The sequence below is a fragment of the Globicephala melas genome, chromosome 6 (genome assembly GCF_963455315.2).
Source record: "Globicephala melas chromosome 6, mGloMel1.2, whole genome shotgun sequence".
Lineage (NCBI taxonomy): Eukaryota > Metazoa > Chordata > Mammalia > Artiodactyla > Delphinidae > Globicephala > Globicephala melas.
The window spans coordinates 37,268,791-37,293,366 of record NC_083319.1 but is presented as its reverse complement, the minus strand read 5'-3'; the positions used below and the strand labels follow the sequence as shown (position 1 = coordinate 37,293,366).

Genomic DNA, 24,576 nt, shown 5'->3' with positions numbered 1-24,576 from the left:
TACTGGAAACACTAGCAGATATTCCAGCCTCGGCTTCAATACTAGGAAGTATTCTTGCTCTTTTCCCCACTTTCTAGAACTTCATTGGCTTTTAGAGCCTTAGAGGTTTCAGTTATTCTGTTAAGCAATGTAATAGGTATATACCAGAAGATCAAAGAATTTGGCCTATATTACAACAGACTGATTAAAACTTTTAGAAACTTAAGTCTTACCTTCCATCAAGCATAATCCTTGCTTTATCCAGAAAAAGTCACCTTAAGCTTCCTGAAGAACTCGTTTCTTACTAACAAAGTATGTACATCACGTATTCCTCCCAACAGTTGGATTTTGGCTCCTTAGGTAAACTTAGGTAATTAAAAACTATGTTAGGTTGACATTCATCCTGCATCTTTAATTGATTTAAGTGACTTCGAGAGATAACAAGAAATTTTTACCTCAGCATCTGGGCAGTAGGGAAGAGCCCAGATGGCTATAGTAGGTGCAAAACCATCAAGGACAGTTTTCTAGTACTAGCTGTACGTGGTGTTCTTGAGTGGCAGCATCCGAAACAAAGGGCAGATGAAGGAGTTGTTGTCTGACTTGTGGGGGAGGGGCAATCCACTAAGGAGAAAAGACTCCATAAGTGAGTGCCACCTTGAGCTGGGCCCACCAGTGTTTTTCAAATGTAAAATAAGGGCCTTATGCAACATGATCTCAGCCTTCCTTTTACACTTCCCCGGCACTTCCCAGGCCGGAAGCCCAGAAGACAAGCTCTGTGGCTGAGAAGTTTCTGGGGTTTCTTTGCAGCTGCCCACATTGGAGTCGGCATCAATGGCCAGGAGGGAATGCAGGCCATGCTCAACAGTGACTACGCCTTCTCCCAGTTCCGCTATCTTCAGCGTCTACTCTTGGTCCACGGCCGCTGGTCCTATAATCGCATGTGCAAGTTTCTCAGCTACTTCTTTTACAAAAACTTTGCCTTCACTCTGGTGCACTTCTGGTATGCCTTCTACAGCGGGTTCTCTGCACAGGTAGGAAGTCAAGTGGCATTCCCCACTCTCGTCAACTGGGTCTTTTCTAATCGCCCCCCACTTCAACCAGTTCAAACCCCTTTTCTCCTCTAGAGACGTGTGTATGACGTGCTGTCATCTATCCATTAAACTCCTCACCCATGATGATCCCATCTCCTAACCCGACACTTAACCTTAGATTTCTAAACACTAACTTTTCTGTCCTGGCTCTGACTTGGCCTTGACTCCTACCAACAGAACTCTCCCATGAGATATTTTCATCTTTTCCATGACACAGAGACCTAGAATTTCCAAACATATGTAATGGGGGTGGGGGTGAGATTCCTGGATCTGGGAGGGTTTTTAGGGTCCAGAGTAATCTTTATGGAACAGGCTAAGTCTCAAGGGGCCTTTGGGTCTTGCCAGACAGACTAGTTCTGGCATTTACCTGTAGCCATACTTGGAAACACAGCTTCCCTTTACTTCTCCTTCCTCACCCAGACATACCACACTGCCAAACACACCCTATCTTTCCTCTAATGAATATGAAGCCTCCCCCACAAGTGGGGAGAGGTGACACTTGGATGTTGATGTTCTACGAGAAGTCCCTTTTCCTATGAGAAGTTTTTCAGGAGTCTCTCAAGGATTCCCAAAGAGAAACAACCTCAGGAATGATTATCTTGGGAGATCCCTACTACCTTTGTTACCTTGGGCTCCAGGGGAAACAGACCAGTCAGCAGACAATAGTAGGCTTGTCTACCCCTAGTGTCTAACAAAGCCAGCCTGGTTTGTGGGAGGTGTATGTGTATGTATGTGTTACTGCTGACCTCTTGTGGTTAGTAAAGAAAGGAGCCCTCTCTAGGCCCAGAATGAAGCACCCAGCTGGGGAAGGGTCATCGGGTCTGTTCTGCTTGCCAGTGTTAGAAAATGTCCAGGGTTATAGAAACTACTGAATGCCATAAGCAGATAAAGAACCCAGAGGCTTACATGCCTGGGAGTGCAGGGCTACACCTAGCATTCCCTAGCAGCCACTCTGGGTCCTTTCTGTGTAGGGAGGAGCAGTACAGGTCATGGTGGGGTTGGTCTAAATCAGCCTTGTCAGGTTGGCCACAAACAAGTTTGATGTGGACTTACCCCAGCCTGGGACCCAGGGACCAAACAGAGTCTGGGGTCAACCTCCTCAGTCAGATTTCGGAAATCCAAATCCTGCTCTAGGTTGGTATGGTGATGGGTAGGTGGAGGGCAGAAGGGCTTCTCTTGGACCTGGGAGGTGGAGCTGAGACTTTGGAGAAGAGAAGAGTCTAAGAAATCTCCTTGGTATTCTTCCAGACAGTTTATGATACCTGGTTTATCACTTTCTACAACCTGGTCTACACCTCCCTCCCTGTCCTGGGCTTGAGTCTGTTTGACCAGGTAAGACCAGCAGCAAGCCTGTTAGGGCTGAAGCCCCCGGGCCCTTGAAGAGTATTCCCAGGAGTGAGGAGGACAGCAATAGCCAAGCTCTACAAAGTCAAATGTAAATGGAATAATTTACAGAGCAAGGGAGGGAGCTGATCACCTACAGAGGTATCATTGGATAAAGTAAAGAATCCTCTGCCACAGAGAATAAACATCAGTTGTAGAAATCCAAGTTTTCCTGTGTGAATTTTATCTTTGTAGAGAGAAACACAGAAATTGTGCTGCAGAGTAAATCGAGTGTGTAAAAAAGTGAAAGGAAATAGAGTTATTGGTGCAGGACTAGGTAAAGCAAGGGGCTTCAAGAAAGGAGCGACCCATAGAGAGATAATGAGATAAGCCAATTCAGGGAGGCCTAGGTGGGAATCCTGAAGGCCAAACATGGGAGTATGGGTATATGATGCCTTGAATCATAGGGAGTCAGCCTAGGGGATACCATTTAGCCCTCTCAGAAATTCCCTGGGCATTGAGGGTCCTGGTGCCCTACCTCTCCCTCCTCTTCTACCCAATCTCCAGTCCTGGGCACATGGAATAGAAAAGGGGCCTCCAAAGAGGAATAAGGTAGCTGAAAGAAGACATCATGGGATCATGGTTCCTGGTCTCCATCGGGGTAGGAAGGGAAATTCTCCGTAAAGTAGCTGACAGCCTCAGAGCAACAAGGGGGGTGAGTTATGTCATTCAACAGTCCTATCCAGCTTCAATGGTCTAACTCTAGGGATCCACAACATCTCAAAACAAGCCTCCAGCTTTGTTATCCAAAGTTTTGGATTTAGCAGATAAAGATGATCCAATGTCATCCACGCAGAGAATTCCCTCACCTGAATTCCCAGTAGCTATGGGAATGGGAGCAGCATCACAGAACACAGATACCTCTAAGGGACTAACTTGTCTCCATTGGCTTCCCACTTTCTTCCAACTGGCTTTTGACACAAAGGATATTCAACTAAAGGAACACTTAAAACTGGGGACTCATGTCCCAATTGCCTTCCCCATCCCAAGCTCCAGTCCTCCCTTCAGCTATTCCCAATCCTAATTGCCCCCTTTCTTAACTCCACATCTTGCCCTTCTAGCTTTCTTCCACCACGTATATCCTTGCCTGGAGAGTAGGACTTTAGGAAGGGTCTGTGGTCACTGCTCTGTTCTCTGGTTCCACTTCTCAAGTAATCCATGAGGAAACTCCTAGGCAGCCTAACAGCAGACTCAGTAAGGGGAGAAGCCTCTAGTCTGTTAGAAATGGGATCTTCTATGGAGAGACCCTGAGCCTTCCTTCTTACCCTCTGGTGCTTCCAGGATGTGAATGAAACATGGAGCCTACGTTTCCCAGAGCTGTATGAGCCAGGCCAGCACAACCTCTATTTCAACAAGAAGGAATTTGTGAAGTGTTTGATGCATGGGATCTACAGTTCCTTAGTGCTGTTCTTTATCCCTATGGGGACCGTTTACAATTCAGTGCGCAGTGATGGGAAGGAAATCTCCGACTACCAGTCCTTCTCCATGATAGTGCAGACCTCCTTGCTCTGCGTGGTCACAGTGCAGGTGTGGCCAGTGGTGGGGTAAGGGGATTGGGTGGGGAGCCTGTCTGGAAGAGAGGAAGGGAAGGAGGGAGGGAAGGTGGGAAGGGAGCATCCTCCTTTACAAAATTGGAGAAGGGAGGTGGCTGACAGGTCCCAGGTTGTAGACTAATGAACATAAGAGGGTGCTTTTCAGATTGCCCTGGAGACAACCTACTGGACAATGATAAGCCACATCTTCACCTGGGGTAGCCTGGGCTTCTACTTTTGCATCTTATTCTTCCTGTACAGTGATGGCTTGTGCCTAATGTTCCCCAACATCTTCCAGTTCCTAGGTAAGATTCTGCCCAGTCTGTGGCAAGGGGCTGGGGCTGGGGGTGGTAGTGTGAACCAAGTACATTTGTTTAATAAATGTTTACTGAGCAGCTATTACTATGTGTTAGGCTCTGTCATATATATATCATATATATATTATATATATACATATCATATATATATATGATTATGACATGGTCTCAGCCCTAAAAGGACTCAAAATCTAGCTGGGTGAAATATTTTACCTCATTAGAGTCTCTAAGATATTTTTAAGCTTCTTACCTAATTTGGTCTCTACAAGCATCCTGTGAGACAGACAGGGCAAGGATTATTATACCATTTTAGAGACTGGAGGTTTTTAAAAAATAACTCAAATCTAGGTCTCCTGGTTCCCAGTCCAATGTCCTTTCTACTGTGGCATACTGCCTTCTTATCTCCCACATTAATTTCCCTCTCTCTCATCTCCACTGTGATGAGGACAAAATACAGACAGAGTCGACGTGTAGATGTAGCTGGCTCCTACCTCCTGTCAAGCCACTCATTTTTCCCTTCCAAAACCCTCTATCGCATTTTTGTGTCCAGGCCAATGCTCTAGGATTCCTATAACCTACCCCCACCTCTCCTGCCCTGCCCGGCCTTTAGAGGGAGACAAAGGCATGTGAATTCACAGTGACTTTGGCTGCACCAAGGACCTAACCTCAGTGCAATCCTTTCACATTTATATTTCTCAGGAGACTAACTGTCTCCAAATCAATAACTTCTTTCTTTGGACTGAAGAGATAGACCTAAGTTCTGGCTGACAGCCCCCTTCCTCTAGGCTCTGGTTCTGCCTTTCCCTTCTGGCTCATTGTTTACAGGTGTGGCCAGGAACACTCTGAACCTGCCGCAAATGTGGCTGGGTATTGTCCTCAGTGTGGTCCTCTGTATGTTGCCTGTGATTGGGTACCAATTTCTCAAACCACTATTCTGGCCCGTCAGTGTGGACGAGGTGAGTGGAACAGGGAATCTACCCAGATATAATTCATGACCCTCTTTGCCTTTGCTTCTGTGGATTAAAAACCCTGTGCCCCATGCTTTGGCTTTAGATTATTGACAGAATTCATCATTGCATGAGACATCCACTGCCACACCCAAGCCGGACCAAACGGAAACATGCAAGCTCTCAACGTTCTGCCTATGCGTTCTCCCACAAACAGGGCTTTGGGGCCCTCATCACTTCCGGCAAGACAATGAGGGCCAAACTGTCCAAGAAAAACAGCTTTCCTTTTAAAAAGTAGAGGCCTTTACAGAAGCCCTAAAGGAGTCAGTCATTGCGCTTCCTCCCTTGTATTCACACAACTTAATAAGGAGAGATTAGAATCCCTGGAAACCAGCATAAACCTGTTCTTCCACTCTCACTCCAGGCGCTCAGCCTCTTCATTCCCTAGAAGGCTATGCCCAGGTAAGGCAAGGAAAGGTAAAGGGCCCCCAGACATCTGTCAGAGTTACAGCATTTCAAGAAAAAGCGATGTCAGGCCTCCCTCTACCAGCCCTTCCAAGTTTTAATCCATACAAGCAAATGTGGAAATAATGGGTGAAGAGGGGGAATGTGGGGAAGGGAAAAGAAAATAGGACCTAAGAATCTTAGTTTGGGCCCTATTTCCCATACCCAGAGCAACCATAAATTTTGCCAGGGCTCCCCACAAACATATTCACCCAGGTACCCTTCTCAGGTTTATCTGAGGGATTCAGGGCCTGGGTAGCAAAAGGAAGAGGCAGCTATGAAAAGTTGGTCATAAGAAGCTAAAGGAGAGTTTCTGGACCAAAGAAAGAATGGAGGTGGTTCCTGCCTTGATAGGACAGCTCAAGATTTTGCCACCTTCTCTTCTCTTTGACCCCTTTGACCCAAGAACTGATACCTTTTCAGGCCTCAGAACTGGGAGGGGGAGACTGCAGGGGATTTAAAAAAATCTTTTCTTGAGGGACATAAGCCATAATTGGTGAACATTTGTCTTCATTCCATAAAATTATTTTGAGAAGAAATTGTATGTACTTGGGAAATTGCTTCTAACAAGTTTATAGATAAGTAATAAATTGCTGATTTTCGAGTAGAGAGATTTGTATTGTCTGTTAGGGCCCCAGTGATAATAACTTAGGCCAAGCAATATCATTGGTCTATAGACCCCTTTTGAACGAGACCAATATTTCCCTCCCCCCCCAACTACGTTTTCACTTCCATTCCAGTTTTTCCCCCTGCTCCTAAACTCTATCTTGGCCTCAGTATGACCACATCTTTTAACCATATAGCTCTATCCTCTTTGCACACCTTAAATATTAGTTCCCAAAGCTCAGCCCTAGGTTCTCTGCTCATTTTTCTTTGTACACTTTTCCTGAGTGACAACTTCTAATCTCATGACTTTATTTACCAATAGAAAGAAGATTCTCAACTCTCTCTCTATCCTAGATCTCTCTTCTGAGATCCAGATCCATTTATTAAACTGACTCTAAGACCCTTCACTTAGTTGAATCTCAGGAAACTCACCAACCTGTATTAAACATTTTCCCCCAAAATTTCACCCCAGGATGTCACTACCATCATCCCATTCACCCAAAGCAGAATGATGGGAATCATACAATACTCTTCCTATATAGTCTGATGTCTAATAAGTCATCAAGTAATGTAAATTCAGCATCTTCATCATGTCCTGTTTTCAGTTCCCTCCATTATTACTACCATTGTCCTCGTTTAGACTTTGATCATCTCTGACCTGGATTACTGCATAAAATCTCCCCTCTCATCTTCCTGGCTTTCCCCTATCTAAAGTATCACCGGTACCATTTCCAGAGTTATCTTTCTGAACTGCAAACTTGATCATGTCAAGCCCCAGCTCAGCACCCTTTAAGAATTTTGCACACCTTCAGGATCAAGGTAAAATATGAACATATTATTATTAGGCCCTCTCTAGTCTCGTCTTCTACTTCTCCCCCATCTGCATTCACTCCAGTCATGCTATTTCTGGTCTTCATGTGGTCAAGCATGCTGTTCTCATATCCTAAAATGCTTTCCCTCACCCCCTTCTTCATCAAGCAAATTCCTAGTCACCCTTCAAAACTCGGAATATTTGGAACTAAGTAGAGGTGATGGTTGAACAACATTGTGAATGTACTAAGTGCCCGTGAACCGTATACTTAAAAAGGGTTATGAGAATGTTTTATGTTATGAGAATTTTACCTCAATTTTTTAAAAACTCAGATTAGGCATTGTCTCCTGCAAGAGCTTACCCTAATTCCTCAGTGTGACTTTTGTATATCTGTCCTATTTATTCAATTGCTCCCCTGTGTATACCTCTGTCAGTGACACTTATCACAGGGCATTGTAATCATTGATTTACTTATCTATTCATAACATATAATGGGCCTTTAATAAATGTCTACTGAATAAATGAACAAATAAAATGAAAGAATATTTAAATCTGCTTCTTTGACTATTTTTCTTGTTTCCCTGAATAGCACTACCACCCAGTAGCTCAAACCAAAAAACTGGAAGTCTTTCTGGACAGCTCCCTTCCATTCCTCTAATCCAATCCATTCTGTTACCAAGTTCCATATACTCTGTCTTAGAAATGTCTTCAAGTCTTTCTCTTCCTATTTGTTCCCAATCCCATTGATTTCATTGTTTCTTGCCTAGATTATGCCAACATCCTCCTCTCAGGTCTCCCTGCCTTTGATTGTGCTTCTTTCCAATCCATGATCCACACCACAGAGAGTGATTTTTCAAAAATACAAATCAGATCATGTCATTTGCCAGTTTAAAGTCCTTTAGTGAATCATCATAGCTTTCCTGCCTTGGTGCTGCCTACCTCCCCAGCTTCATCGCCACTTTCTGCTGCACACACTAAATTATTTGCAATTCCCCAAAGGTTCCATTATCTTCAGAAACCACTGTGCCTTGGCCCTTTCTGTTCTCTCCTCTTAGAATATATTCTTTCCTTTATCTAGCTAATGTGTATCTGATCTTCAATCTCAGCGGCTTTGGTCACTTCCTCTGGGAGCCTTCACTGACACCCAATTTCCTGTCAGGTTTAGATACCTGCCAAACACTAAAACTAGTTTATGACAGTATTAGTCAAGTAAGAACCTTCTTCTCCCTCCACCCTGCTCAAGCCCTGGAGAAAGAAGATTAGCAAACTGGGGCATGGGAAAGAGATAGTGGGAAATGATAGACATCTACTAAGCCCCACTGAACATGGCCACCTGCAATAGGGCCAAGCTGAGAGATGGGAAACGCTTTATTTTTAAAGTAAGAAGTTTAAAAAATAATTTCATTAGTGTGGACATCTTAATTATTCAAGTGAAACTTAAAGTAACAAGTACTGATTGCTACCTAAAATTGACCAGGAAATTCATGAAGTAAAAGTCTCATAAATAGGTTAAAAGAGTAGAAAACAAAATAAAATGGTTTTATAGTTAAACTGACCCCACAAATTCCATTCTTTCAAGGTTCCAATTACACACACACACACACACACACTCCCTTTCATCACATTCACCCATATACAACAAATATTTATTGAGCATCTACCATGTCTGGGCACTGTTCTAGATGCTGCCAATACAGTGAAAGACAACAAAAAAGGTTTCTGCTACCATGAAGCTTATGTTCTAGTAGAAGAGCCAATGTCAAAGTAAACAAGATCATTCAGATAATAAGTGCTATGAAGATACTGCAACAGCTGCTTTAACAGTGAGAGGCTGTGAGGGGGGAGGGGTAGCTAATTTTATATTTGGTAGTCAGAAAAGGACTTTCTGAGGAAATAACATGTGACATGAGACTTAAGTGACTAGAAGGATCTAGCTTTGCAAAAATCTAATGGAAAGACATGCCAGGCAGAGTAAGTAGTGTAAAGTCCTGAAGACAGGAGCAAGCTTTGTATATAAGAAACAGAAGCCTAATGTGGACAAAACATGGTGAGCAAAGGGGAGTGTGGTTAGATAGGTCTGATGAGAAGCAGTGGAGGGCTTTAAGGCCAGTTTGAAAAGACTGGTCAGGCTATTCTATGGGCAATAGGAGTGCAAAAGTGACATCAGGGAGACTATTTAGGAGGCAGTTACAGTTGTCTAGGCATGGAATGGTGGTGGCTTAGACTAGGGTGGAAGCAGTGAAAAAATAAGTGGATGAATAGAGGATATATTTTGAAGATAAAACCAAAGGACTTTGTGGGTGGGCTACAGAAGATGCAGGTACTGGTTTATCAAATGAGCCCATTGACTTACTCAATGGTGCTAAATCCATAGATTACTGACTCTTCCCACACAGCTCCTGATGATGGGGTGGGTCTAGGTCGTCCCCTATTTGTGCCAGTTGACTCCACTACTCCCAGCCACAACTGGTGAAGAGTGGATATATAATCCCAATATACCTGCTCTCTCTGGGAATTAGAATTCCAAGAAACTAAGTCAGTGATGAGAATAGTTACTAAAAGGTCATATAGTTTCAGGAAGAGAGGCCTCCGTTTTAAAGTGGCCATGACTTGCTATAAGTATGAAGATAAGTACGCCAATGTGTCTAGTCTATAGAGAGAAGAATAAAACAGATGTCCAAAGGGAAACAGACAAGACACTGTTTCATTCCAGGAGAGCACCCCATGAGGGGTTTTCTGAAGTTGAGTTGGTGATGAGATCTTTTCACTTGAGCTAGATGGGATAGCTGCCAATAGCAAAAACAGAGAGGTGATTCCAACTTACATAGGCTTATACTTGTTCCTCATCTACAGCTTCTCAGGAACAGGGAAAGGTCAGGGACCATTTGGCTCATCCTTAACATCTTTTTCTATAAGAAACTGTGGGGGAAATAACCATATTTACCACTGCCAGAAACAGAGAAACAAGGGAGCATTGTCCTAGCCCCAACATTTCCCTGTAATTCTAGCTCCAAATCTTCTAAGATATGTACAAAGAGTTTTGGAGAAAACTCAGCATTTGGAGGATCCTGAGAGTCATGCTAGACTATTCACTCTACATTACCCCCACCCCCCAATGACACATTAATCATTAAGTCCTATAGATCAGGGGTCCCCAATCCCCGGCCTGCAGATCGGTACCGGTCTGTGGCCTGTTAGGAACCAGGCCACACAGCAGGAGGTGAGTGGTGGGCAAGCGAGCAAAGCTTCATCTGCCGCTCCCCATCGCTCATATTACCGCCTGAACCATCTTCACCCCCATTCGTGGAAAAACTGTCTTCTACGAAACTGGTCCCTGTTGCCAAAAAGGTTGGGGACCACTGCTATAGATTCTATACCCTTAATCTCTCTTAGATCTATCTCCTCTTATCTAACCCCTCAGCCACTGTCCTAATTCAGACTCTCCCATTTCTCATCATAATTACCACAGTCTCCTAACTGGTCTCTTTACTTTCCTCTAATTCAATATCTACATTCCAACTAGAGTGAGATTTCTTAAGTTCAAATCTGTTCAAATACTGATAATAATGCAAAATATTTTTGCCCATAACAATGCAAATAATTCCTATTCCCAGTGATGCAAATTAATTTTGTCTGGTAGAGAATTTACATTTCTAAAAGTCAAATACTCATGTGAACCAGTCTTAGTGTCTTACTGGTTCTCTCATTAATTAGTGAGTTTAATATAGATTTATTTTATATTTGTATAAGATTCATGATTTTACCTTTTTGAAAAATTATCCCTTAACACAAATAACGGGAAGTAACCCCCACTTGCTGAAGCCAAAAATGAGACTATATGAATGGATAGAAGGATATGCCATCAACCTAGGGCAACAATCAAGCTCGCCTCAGTAAGAAGCAGAACCAGCTGCTGGGGAGTGGTCTCTTTGTGTCTAGACTTGACTCCTCTCTAGGCCACAGATTGATACTTCTCAGCAAACTGGTTTTCTCTGCTACTCAGGCCATTTGACAAGTAAAAGATGGTCACTCGGCACTCTCAAATTTCCATTATAAGTCTAACAATGAGTAAGGGTGTAATTCTCTCTCCCCCAAATCCAAATTTTCAGGGAAGGGATTCCAATTGGCCTAGTTTAGGCTAAGTCCCCACCCTGCACCATTTAACTGCACAAACATCCAGTTTTCCATTGGTCTCCCTGGCTGGTCCTAGCCCTCTCCACTTTGCCCCCAGAATTGTAGTTCGAAAATTCATATTTGATTTACCATTCCTGCCTTCACATAAAGTGTCTCTCCACTGCTTGCTGGATGAGTCCCAACTCCTTAGCATGTCATGGAAGGCTCTTCATTATCACACCCCTGACCATCTCTGCTGTGCTCTCTCCATCACGTCCCACATCTCAATCATATCAGTTGTTTTGCCCCTCTGTTCTTTTGCACATGCTGATTCCTTCACACCCTTTACCTCCCACTCATTTTTCCAAGCTCAGCTCACATGCCTTCTGTGAAGCCTGAGGATGCATTACACAGTATGACATTTATCTGCTTCCTTGACCCAACAAGCCTGGGTCTTGGAAGAGCACAGGGTCTCAGTCTCAACTCTTTCACAGAGGATGGAACCTAGTGAGGTTCTAATAACTATTTGTTGAATGACCACCTGTCCCCACCCCTCTTTGGATAGAAGAAGACAACACAATCCTCAATGTCCCACATACACCCTGCCTAGGAGCAGGAAGTGCATGAGTTCCGTTAAAGTAAAAATTATTCATGACACTTGTTAAAGATGGTAAGGCAGATATTATTTACGGGGGCTGAGGGGGGCAGGGACCATGAAGTAGCTATAGGAACCACTGCAATGGGTGCTGCAGTGGGGGAGAGATTGAGTTCAGCTCAGACCCCAACAAAGACAAGTGGTAATTTATTAGCCAAGGAGCAGGGTAGGGGTCAGTGGGTGGAAAATTACAGCCTTAATCTGCTCTGGCTGCTATAATAAAACACCATAGGGACTTCACTGGTGGTCCAGTGGTTAAGATTCTGTGCTCCAAATGCAGGGGTCACGGGTTCGGTCCCTGGTTGGGGACGAAGATCCTGCATGCCCCACGACGCGGCCAAACAAAACAAGCAAACAAACAAAAAACAACACAGACTGAGTAGCTTATAAACAAATTTCTCACAGTTCTGGAGGCTGTAAGTCTGAGATCAAGGTGCCAGCATGGTTGCTAAGTGCTCTCTTGTCACAGATTTCCTCACCTGGAGGACTGGGCTAGGGAGTTCTGTGAGATCTCTTCTATAAAACTATTAATCCTAATCATGAGAGCTCCTCATGACCTAATCACCTCCCGAAGGCCCCACCTACTAATCTTTGGGGGTTAGGATTTCAACATCTGAATTTTGGAGGGACATGATCATAGCAGTTACTAAGAAGAAACATCAGGGGTAAGGGGGATTCTTGGTAGACCAACTCAACAGAATTCGTGCTGAAGGCAGGCCAAGGTGATAAGACACCAAGGATGGTCAGATACCAAGGGCGGAGAACTTCCAATAAACTGATTTAGTGAGATCCTTGCTCAAACTGGATTCTACAAGGACAAAGAGGAAAGCCCAAAGTCAACCTAAGTCCAGGGCAGACCCAGAAAAGCCTGACTAAATTTTTAGCCAAAGGAGACAGTCTTTGTCCGTTCTAGGTTTTACCGGGCTTTTTAACCCTGGCTACGCATGCGGTGCTTTTAAAAATATCAAGGCTGGGCACCATCCCACCCCTACTCCACCCTACCCGTGCTTCCAGTTCAACTGGTCTCGGCTGAGGGCAGGCTTTAGTTTTGTTTTTCTGTTTTTCCCAAGAGGTTCTACTGCGGTGTCGGGCAGAGAATCGCGGCATTAGGCTAAGGTGGATGCGCAAATGTACCTGCCTTCCACAGGGCAATTAGGCTGCGGGCGAGGGTTCTCCGGGTTCCAGTACACCCCAGCCCGCTTAGCCCGGCACCACCCCCGAAGGGGCGGGGCGCCGCCGCAGAAGGCGGGGCCACGGCTGAAGCCTCGCCGCTCGCTCCCCTCGCGGGAAAGCACTGCGCGTGACTCGCTGCGCGCATAGCCGCAGGAGCGGGGAGGTGGGCGAGCACCCGCTGGCCCACAGCGGACCGAACCACTGGCCGTCCTGAGGGGCGGCATGAAGGCAATTCAGATCGGACCATCGGCGCCACAGCTGCAGGGGGGACCGGACGTTACCAAGCTGTCTGAGAGAAGGGGGGCGCCTGCTGGTCCAGGCTGCAACACGACCCCTGCAGGGCGCGAGACTACGCCGCCGCCTACGCCGTAGGACTAAACTGAGGCGAGAAACCAGGTAGGACGTCTCTTCGGGATCGGAAGAAGTCCCGGAGACCCACTGCCCTCGCGTTCCAAATGATCCCTTAGGAGAAAAGCCCTCAGTTTGCCCACCTATCCAACCCTTAGCGCCCTTTCCCTTCCGCCCTTCCCCCTCGTCGCCGCAACCTCACCCTCCGGTCTTCCTCGACCCTCTGGACCGACCTCGTCTTCAGTCCTGTCCTGACCCTTCAGCTCTGCCATCCGCCGAACCCTCAAACACCCAGGACCAACCATCCTTTTGGGCGTCACCCCAGATCCACCCCAACTGTCTCCTCAAAGTGTCCCTTCGGAGACACCCCCTCAGCTGACTCGCGCCCAGTAGTCATCGTTGTACCCACATCTCCAGTGACGGCTCTGGGGTAGCGCGGCCGCTTAGCACTCAGCCCGGCGACTGCGGCGGGGTCCTCCGCACAACCGGGTCCTTTGCGCCCTCCGCCCCTTTGGCCCCTGCTTCCCAACTTGGTGTCTGCCTGAGCCGGGCTGGGATCGCTCTCACATCCCATTTTACCTTGGGAAAACCTTTGGACTGGCAGTTTGCCAGTCCCCTACTACCGCTCTTACCTGTTGCAAAGGGCACCGTGTTCCCGTTGCCCAGGGCTGGCTTGGGATTACCAGGCTGGCCCTGAGGACACCATGGGACTGCCCTGGAGGCAAGGACCGTACATTATTAATTTGTATCTCCAGCGCCCAGCACAGTGCTTGGCACATGGTAGCAGTAAATATTTAATGGGTGGGTGAATGAATGAGACCAATGCAGAGGCTGTGAGGCAGAGTGCTTTAGTGGGAAAAATGTCACTAGTTACATGAAGTGGGAAAAAAGGAAGGGCATCTAGGGGATTACTTGTGGTGCTTATGTTGGGAGCATAGAACTGAACATATTCAGTCTCAATTCATGCATCTAATGTCATTTACATAGAAGCTTCTATTTACCAGCTGATTTCCCTTTATGTTCTGTTTACAAAAAAAAAAAAAAAGTCAGGGCCAAGGCTGCAGAAATTTTTATTGGTCAGTGTGCCTCAGAGGCTGCCCAGATAATCTTGAAAGAGCTTTACCCAGGTGACGCCCCTCCTCTTGCCCTAGCGACTAACTGCTCCCTCTAAAGAAGAACTGTGGAGACTAGCCACAGTCTTTAAACCTTACTCACTGTAGCTGGTCAGCTAGTGCTTCAGGACAGGTTGGAGGAATGACCTCAGTTATTTTACCCTTTTAGCTCCTGGATACCTCCCCTCCCCTTTCCTCCACTGGAGGGGTAGACATCCCAGGCTGGCCTAGTGTGAGAAATATGAAAGATTCCTAAATACTACTGAAGTATGATCAGGTCATATGGGCCATTTATATCTCATTAGACCAGAATCAGGCAGGGGTTACTGCTATGTGAACAGTGTCAGTAATAAACAAGAACACAGGCCTTTTAAAGATGGGATTCTCAAAGAACAGAAAGCCTGAAACCTGTTTTTGTTGATTCCTAAGAGGATGACCTGAACAGATTCAGTTTCCTGAAGCTAAGACAGGGTTCGGCGACCTCAGTTTTGGCCCCGGTTCCGTGGAGAAGTGGATGATATTGCTGAGTGATGAAACAATGGCTGGCAAGCTGCGGGAGTTTATAAGCTAAGTAGTTGCCTGACTAATAGTGGCATTATTGTCACTGGGGCTCAGCATATTACTAGGTAAAATAGTGACTGGAGTTTCTTAGCAGGCTCCGTGGAAATTAAGCAGTGATACGGTTTAGGGGAGAGGGGAGATCCCACCACTCTCTCTGGTGTTCTGCTACCCGTGTCCCTCCTACTGTATGACTATAGCACACTCACCATCATTGTTTCTTTTCTGCTTTGAGCCAGGTCAGAATCTGATTTCCTCTGATTTTTATGTTAAGTGTTTAAGGTTCCTTTTTGTTAAATGTTTAAGGTTCCTTTTTGAGGCAAGGCCTGCCTAACTGGAAGCTGGGTATGTTCTCACCCATTTCTAACTTTGATTTATCCTTCTTTACTTTTTCTTTCTACCATTCTCTGACTTATCTTTGTAACTTTACAAAGTGATACTGAAAGCAGGAAAGAGCTCCTAAGCTGAATTAAGCAGGGGCATGGTATCTGGAGACCAGTACTTTTTTTTTTTGTTAACCAATATGTTTTTAATGGGCTTTTCTACTTTTCCCTGTCTAGGATCCCTGTTAAGACCTCAGTAGCCCCAAAACACTCTGGATTGTTTGATTTATTTTTTCTTCACTTCCAATACTTCAGAGTGTTGCCAGATAAAATACAGAATGCCAAGGTAAATTTGAATTTCAGATAAACAGCAGGGTGTCCTGTATTTTTATTTGCTAAATCTGGCAACCCTAGTTCATGGGAAGGCTTATGTGTTCTGTTTTTCTCTCTGCAACTTTAGGACAATAACTCATCCTTTTCTTCTGTTGCTCATACACAATGACTGAGCACCCTATTAAATGTCACTTGACTGAGATGGCTCACTGACTGCATGTTAGGGTAAGGGCAGGCTCTGTAGAGATAGTGCAATTGGTCAGTGTTTAGGTTACCCAGAAAACACCCATCAAACATTGACATATGATATTGTAATTCCTGTCAAATGAGTCTGTCTTGCAAAATGAGCATATTATTTTGAGTGGCCAGATATAAACATTGCTCTGGATTAACTTCAAGGGATGAGGGTGGGGTGTGGAGTGCATTCTAACGAAAAGTTAACAACTCACAGTAGAACTTCTCTTGTACCATGTTTACTGTTTTTTTTTAAGTTGTGGTAAATATATATAATATAAAATTTACCATTTTTACCATTCTTAAATATATAGTTCAGTGTCATTAAGTACATTCACACTGTTGCCCAGCCATCACCACCATCCATCTCCAGAATTTTTTCATCTTCTCAAACTGAAACTGCATAATCATTAAACGGTTAACTCTTCATTTCCTCTTCCCCCAGCGCCTGGCAACCACCATTCTACTTTCTTTCTCCATAAATTTGACTACTCTAGGTAGTTCATATAAGTCGAATCATACAATATTTGTCTCTTTGTGACTGGTTTATTTTCACTTAACATAATGTCTTCAAGGTTCATCCATGTGATAGCTTGCATCTGAATTTCCTTCCCTTTTAAGGCTGAATAAAGTTCATTGTATGTATATATCACATTATTTTTATCCACATTCATCGATGGACACTTGGGTTGTTTCCACCTTTTGGCTATTGTGAATAAAACTGCTATGAACGTTGGTGTACAAATATGAGTCCCTGTTTTCAATTCCTTTGGATATATACCCAGAAATGGAATTGCTGAATCATATGGTAATTCTGTGTTTAATTTTTTGAGGAACTGCCATACCATCTTCCACAGTGGCTCTACCGTTTTACATTTCCACCAACAATGTGAAGCATTCCAGTTTTTCCATAAACTTGCCAACACTTATTTTCTGTTTTGTTTTTTAAATAATAGTCATCCTAATGGGTGTGAAATGGTATCTTGTGGTTTTGATTTGCATTTCTCTAATGGCTAGTGATGTTTAGTATCTTTTCATGTACTTATTGGCTGTTTTTATATCTTTGGAGAAAAGTCTGTTGAAATCCTTTGCCCATTTTTTAATTGGGTTATATGTCTTTCTATTGTTGAATTGTAAGAGTATTTTATATATTCAGGATAGAAGTCCCTTATCAGATATTATGATTTGAAAATATATTCTCCCATTTCATGCGTTGCCTTTTCACTCTGTTGATAGTATCGTTTGATGCACAAAAGGTTTTAAATTTTGATGAGATCCAGTTTACCTATTTTTTTCTTTTGTTGCCTGTGCTTTTTGTGTCACAGCCAAGAAATCATTGCCGAATCCAGTGTCATGAAACTTTTCCCCTGTGTTTTCTTCTAAGTTTTTTTAAATAGGTTTATCTTTTATGGTTAGGTTTTGATACATTTTGAGTTAATTTTTGTATGATGTGTAAGATAAGGGCCCAATCTAATTCTTTTGCATGTGGATATCCAGTTTTCCTAACACCATTTGTTGAAGACTTTCCTTTCCCCTTTGAATAGTGTTGGCATTCTTGTCGAGTATCATTTGACCAGATATGCCAGGTTTATTTCTAAGCTCTCTGTTCTCTTTCATTGGTCTGTGTGTCTGTCTTTATGCCAGTACCACACTCTTTTTTTTTTAATTTATCTTTTATTGAAGTATAGTTGAATTACAAAGTTATGTTAATTACTGCTGTACAGCAAAGTGACTCATTTATACATATATACACATTCTTCTTGATATTCTTTTCCATTATGGTTTATCACAGGATTGAATATAGTTCCCTGTGCTATACAGTAGGACCTTGTTGTTTATCCATTCTGTATATACCACTTTGTATCTGCTAATCCCAAACTCCCAGTCCATCCCTCTCCCACCCCCTCCCCCTTGGCAACCACCAGTCCATGCTCTATGCCCCTGATTCTGTTTCTGTTTCATAGATAGTTTCATTTGTGTCATATTTTAGATTCCACATATAAGTGATATCATATGGTATTTGTCTTTCTCTTTCTGACTTACTTCATTTAGTATGATAATCTCTAGTTGCATCCATGTTGCTGCAAATGGCATTATTTCGTTCTTTTTTATGGCTGAGTAGTATTCCATTGTATATATATACCACATCTTCTTTATCCATTCATCTGTTGGTGGACATTTAGGTTGTTTCCATGTCTTGGCTATTGTGAATAGTGCTGCTATGAACATAGGGGTGCATGTATCTTTTTGAATTATAGTTTTGTCCAGATGTATGCCCAGTAGTGGGATTGCTGGATCATATGGTAATTCTATTTTTAGTTTTCTGAGGAGCCTCCATACCGTTTTCCACAGTGGCTGCACCAACTTGCATTCCCATTAACAGTGTAGGAGGGTTCCCTTTTTTCCACACCCTCTCCAGCATTTGTTATTTGTAGGCTTTTTAATGATGGCCATTCTGACCAGCATGAGGCAGTACCATACTCTTTTGATGACTGTAAGCTGTGTAGTAAGGAAGTATGAGTCCTACAACTGTGTTCTGCTTTTTCAAGATTTTTTTTGACTATTCAGGATCCTTTCCGATTTCATACAAATTTTAGGATAGATTTTTCTATTTCTGCAAAAAATATCATTAGGATTTTGAAAGGGATTGCATTAAATCTGTGGATTGCTTTGGGCAGTTGACATCCTTTTGTTGTTGTGGAAAGAACTACCCTCTTAACAAATTTTTAAGTTTACAATATATTATTGACTGTAGGTGCATTGTTTTACAGCAGATCTTTAGAGCTTATTCATCTTGCTTGACTGAACTTTATACCCATTGAACAACAACTCCTCATTTCCCTCTCCCCCAGTCAACCATCATTCCACTCTTTGATTCATGAATTAAACTATTTTATATTCCTCAGACAAGTGGAATCAGGCAGTTTTTGTCATTCTGTGATTAGCCTATTTCACTTAGCATAATGTCCAACCATGTTGTCGAATATTGCAAGTATTGACAGCTTAACAATATTAAGTCTTACCATCCATGAACACAGGATATCTTTCCATTTATTTGTATCTTCTTTAATTTCTTCCAGTAACATTTTATAGTTTTCAGTGGTTAAGTTTATTCCCACATATTTTATTCTTTTTGATGTGTTGTAAATGGAATTATTTTCTTAATTTCCTTTTCAGATTTTTCATTATTATTGTCTAGAGACACAACTGATTTTATATGTTTTATATGTTGACTTCGTGTCCTGAAACTTTGCTGTATTCATTTATTAATTCTAAGAGTTGGGGAGGTAGATCTTTAGGGTTTTCTACATATAAGACCATGTCATCTGCCAACAGTAGTGCAGATGCCTTTTATTTCTTTTTCTTGCCTAATTGCTCTGGCTAGGACTTCCAATACTATGTTGAATAGAAGTGGCAAAACCATATTTACTCTTAACACACAGTCTTAGGGGTTTGATGATTGGTTTGGTTTGATGCTTAAGGATGTAAGTCAATAATAGATGCTGAGAACAAAACTATATTTTAGCATAGTATATTAGTGTTAACAGTGAGTCATCAAGAAAAAGTTAAGTTATAGCCTATACACTGTGATTAAAACAAAAGTGTGGGGGCTTCCCTGGTGGCACAGTGGTTGGGAGTCCGCCTGCCGATGCAGGGGACGTGGGTTCGTGCCCCAGTCTGGGAGGATCCCACATGCTGCAGAGCGGCTGGGCCTGTGAGCCATGGCCACTGAGCCTGCGCGTCCGGAGCCTGCGCCTCCGGAGCCTGTGCTCCACAACGGGAGAGGCCGCAGCAGTGAGAGGCCCGCGTACCGCAAAAAAAAAAAAAAAAAGTGTGCAAGTGAAAGTGTACATTTTAAAAGAGTTTTATCAAAATACCTAAAGTTTAAAAAAAATTAATTTTGATACTTAAAGAAGAAAACTTCTGTTCTCTGGAATTCTTGGTTTAATAAGTTAGTCTTTTATCTTCTCTAGGAAATGAGACAGCTCTGAAATGTCTTCTGTGGTTTTGGCTTCTTGTGTGGTCCTGTGGTCAAGGACAACAAATTGATAACTGGGTGGAGAGGGGAAAAAAGGGCCAGCCAACTTCTGGCTAGATTTAGTTATTTTAGGGTCCAAAGTTTATACTTAAGTTTATCTTAGAATCCTAAAATCTATATTTAACTTGTTTACCTGTTTTTATACTTTTGTGCTTCCTTTCTTTTTTTGTATAATTATTCTAAGAAAGAAAATGCAGCCTTATATTTAGTGTACTTAGGGAAAAATGAAAAATTATTTTTTATCCATGTTCAGGTAAAGGAAAAAAAAGGAGATAAGCATATTCCTAAAGTCAGTATAGATAGAATTTAGAAGACCCCAAGGAAAAAAGCAAAAACTCAAGATGGGAGAGTTGGGGACCTAGTGCTGATCCCTTTCATCCAAGAGTTGTTTCTCTTACAAAATGTTATTTTCTTATTATCTGAAGGATGTTGTATTCTGTTTATTTAAAGATACAGACAAACTTTGTTATCAGACCAACCTATTCCCTGTACGTTGTAGATAGCTAGAGTTTTTCTGTAAGGCTAATCATTTCCTTTTATTTTTTTATTTTTGATAGTATCTTTTTTTAATTTATTTTTTTATTTTGGTTGTGTTAGGTCTTCGTTGCTGCACACAGGCTTTCTCTAGTTGCGGTAAGCAGGGGCTGCTCTTCATTGCGGTACACAGGCTTCTCATTGCGGTGGTTTCTCTTGTTGCAGAGCACAGGCTCTATTTTTGAATATATATATTCAAAAATATATATATATATATTTTTTTACCCCCAACCTCAATATGAAGGTTGTACCAAAATATGCTTATATTGGCAAAGTGTGAAAATGCCTATTTTACTTTCCTTCCCTTAACTATTATTATTTTGTTTGATAATTGATAAACAAAAGATAGTATTTTAAATCTTATTGTTTGCTCATATCTTGCCCATTTTCCTATTATTTCAAGTGAATAAGGCAGTCACAAAAGAACGAATACTGCATGATTCCACTTACATGAGGAATCTAAAATAGTCAGAATCAGAGATGCAAGAAGTAGAATGGTGGTGGCCAGGAGCTGGAGGAGAGGGAAATGGGGAGATGCTGTTCAACCTGTATAAAGTTTGAATTACGCAAGATGCATAAGTTCAGGAGATCTGCTGTACATTATGCTTATAGTTAGCAATAATGCACTATATACTTAAAAATTTGTTAAGAGAATAGATCTCATGCTATATGTTCTTACCTCAATTTTAAAAAAAGATCTTAGGTTTTAGCAATCAATTCACATAAATTCTTTACATATAAGGATATTGGCATTTTGTTATATTTGTGTCAAATATTTGTCTTTTAATTTTGTTTATGACTTGACATCTAGAATTTTACAGTTTCTATATGGTCAGATCTTTAGTTTTCTGTTGTGACTTCGGTACACCTTCTTTCAATAAATACTCTGGGAGTCTATGTCCTGAGTCTGAGGCTATTGGGTACAGATTTCTGTGACAAACTGTCTCTCTCTTTATTTTTTTTCCAATTTTATTGAGATATAACTGACATATAATATTGTGTAAGTTTAAGATGTACAGTGTGTTGATTTGATACACTCATATATTGGAAAATGATTACTACAATAGGATAGTTAAATCTCCATCGCTTTACATAATTACCATTTCTTTTTTGTGGTGAGAACATTTAAGATCTACGCTCTTAGCAACTTTCAAATATATAATACAGTATTGTTAACTATAATCACCATGCTATACATTAGATCCCCAGAATTTATTCATTTTATAATTGGAAATGTTTACCCTTTGACCAACATTTCCCCCACCCCCCAGCACCTGGCAACCATTCTACTCTTTGTTTCTATGAATTTGGCCTTTTAAGATTCTACATATAAGTGATATCATACAGTATTTGTCTTTCTCTTTCTGACTTATTTAACTTAGCGTAATGCCCTCAAGGTCCATCCATATTGTCACAATGGTAAGATTTCTTTCTTTCTCATGGCTGAATAATATAAAGAACTCTATACATATGGTTCTCTCTGATTGAAATCCTTCCCCTGACCTGCATGCATATTTCTACTCCTCCTTTAAGAATCTACTCATATGACTCCTTTCCGAAACCTTTCCTGATGACCCCCTGCAAATTTGGGTATAATTTCCACTGTGCTATCATTGGCCTTGTCTGGGGCTCCATTACAGCAGTTAACGCGTTATTTACATAGCTGTAAACTCTGTGAGGGCAGAAATAGTCTTTGAATCCAGGGTCTCTGAAAGATCCAGAGAGAGAGCTTGATCTCTTCCATTTTTTAAGTTCTTCATGTGTTAAAAATGATTGAAATCCAAAGCAGAATTCTAATAATTTTGGTATATTTAAAATATTTACCTTAACAAATTCATTTTGTAATATGAAAATGACTGTGTTTAGGACAAACCACATGATCATCTCAGTAGATGCAGAAAAAAAAATTGACAAGTCCATGATAAAAACACTCAACAAATTAGAAGTAGAACTTCCTCAGCCTGGTAAAGGGCATCTATAAAAAACCCTGTAGCTAACATTATACTTAATGGTGAAAGACAACTGAAAGCTTTCCCTCTAAGATCAAGTATAAGAGAAAGTTGGTCATTCTCAACACTTCTATTCACCATTGTACTAGAAGTTCTAGCCAGAGCAAATAGACAAGAAAAAGAAATAAAAGATATTCAGATTGAGAAGGAAGTAGAACTATTTGCAGATAACATGATCTTGTATATAGAAAATGCTAAGGTAGCCACAAAAAAAACTATTATAACTAATAAATGAGTTGAAGATTGTAGGATGCAAGATCAATGGATATAGGGTTTCTTTTAGGGGTGATAAAATATTCTGAAATTAGACTGTGGTGATGGTTGCCCAACTCTGTGAATACACTAAAAACCACTGACTTGTACACTTTAAAAAAGTGAATTTTATAGTATGTGAATTATATGTCAAAAGAGTTGTTTTTTTTTTAATGACTACAGTTATAACTTCATGTGTAAATAAGGATAAAAGGCTAATTTGAAGCCCTTTGTGATTGTCAGTCTTGGGCCAAAGATTTTCCTGTCCTTTTTTTCCCCAACTTGTGAAAGACTCTATTTTCTGCTCTATATTCCTGGTGTTACCAACCAGGGTTCTTGGCCTCCTTAATCAGTAGAAGTTGATCAGAGTCCAGACAAGAAATTCAGGCAAGGCTTTATTGGGGCCCCTGCTGCAGCAGTGGGCAGTGAGAACAAACAACATGTTCCCTTGCTTGTTGGCTCCCCGAGGGGGAGCAAACTTGTTTCTTACATGGGATGAGGGTAGGAGTGTGTCCAGAGCTCCGGCCAGAGGGGTGGCTTAGGTGTTTTGCCCACCCCTTAGGTGGTGGTGTGGGCAGGGGGCATCCGCAGGACCCTGCTTTTGCTCCCCACCCCCTGCTTTTGCTCCAGGCTCTTCAAAAGTGGCAGTTGGGTTTTTTGGTCTCTTTGTATCTTTTGGGTCCAGAATTTACCCTAACTGCAGGCATGCAATTATTTTTAGTCCCGGACAGTGTCTTTGTATTTTGTTGCTGAAGGAGAGGTGTGTCCAGGTACAAGCACTGCAGCGCTGCAGCAAAGGATCTCAGGTCCCAGCCTGTCTCACTGGTGCCCAGCACAATGCCAGACAAATAGTATAAGTTCAATAAATATTTGTAGAATAAATGAATAAATTATGACAGCTGAACTGACTTTAAGCCTAGTTCAGCAAATCAGCTACATTTCTGAGGTTTTTTTCTCTATCACCAAGGATCCATGAATTTAGTGACAGTCACAGAAATTATAGACTGGTCCTATGATGAATTTGGTTTTAGCCCTATAGAGCAACTTTTAAAGAAGACAGAATGGTCAGTTATGACTGGTAGACTAGATAAAGCTCTTTCCAAAAAAAGATCTATGAACTGAGCTGAACATGAACATAAGTAAGAGTTTTTAAAATTAAAATAAATATACAAAAACAATTAAAAAATAAAACAATAACAAAATAAAAGAAATTTAATTCACCTGTAATCCTATCTGCCTATCCTTTCTGTTTACATGCATATATAATTTTGCAGGAATATAACTGTTAGCATTAAAATTATTTTGTATTCTGCTTTCTTTTAATTAACCTTGTTTCATAAACATTTATCCATGTTGCTGTTTAGGCTTTATGGTTTATGGCTTAGTGTATTCTATTCAGTTGTTGAAATATCCTCACTGGTAGTCCTTTAACATCTTTAAAACTTCATTGATATTACAATCATTCTTTTAAAAATGTACTCACCTAGTAATGAACCTAACTCTGAATAATAACCCCTTACCTTTTATTTGTCTGTACTTAAACAGCTAGAGAAAATTGTACAGTCCAGTAGGTTTAGTATCACTTTCATCATCACCAAACTTATGCTGGCCAGCAGTCTTACTATATTTCTGTTACAAGGTTATTCCTCTACTCTTTATAACAAATATTTTATACCTTCACTACCCTCCTCAACCTCTGACCCTCCCATCTTCCTTCCATATA

At 41.8% G+C, this 24,576-nt stretch overlaps 2 protein-coding genes across 3 annotated transcripts in view; both read left to right on the top strand.

Annotated features, from left to right (window-relative positions):
* Positions 1-7,676, top strand: part of LOC115867817 (phospholipid-transporting ATPase FetA-like) — a 73,727-nt gene extending 66,051 nt beyond the window's left edge. Inside the window, exons 23-28 of the mRNA XM_070045835.1 lie at positions 787-1,010; positions 2,319-2,402; positions 3,735-3,980; positions 4,152-4,290; positions 5,128-5,258; positions 5,356-7,676. Of these exons, the coding sequence (XP_069901936.1) occupies positions 787-1,010; positions 2,319-2,402; positions 3,735-3,980; positions 4,152-4,290; positions 5,128-5,258; positions 5,356-5,547 (1,016 nt within the window). The 3' untranslated portion in view covers positions 5,548-7,676. The remainder of the gene's footprint in view (positions 1-786; positions 1,011-2,318; positions 2,403-3,734; positions 3,981-4,151; positions 4,291-5,127; positions 5,259-5,355) is intronic.
* Positions 7,677-13,208: 5,532 nt separating this feature from the next.
* RUSC2 (RUN and SH3 domain containing 2) overlaps positions 13,209-24,576 on the top strand; it is a 57,503-nt gene continuing 46,135 nt past the window's right edge. For both annotated transcript variants that reach the window (XM_030884177.2, XM_060300784.1), the window contains exon 1: positions 13,209-13,507. The gene's annotated coding sequence lies outside the window, so the exon portion shown is untranslated. The remainder of the gene's footprint in view (positions 13,508-24,576) is intronic.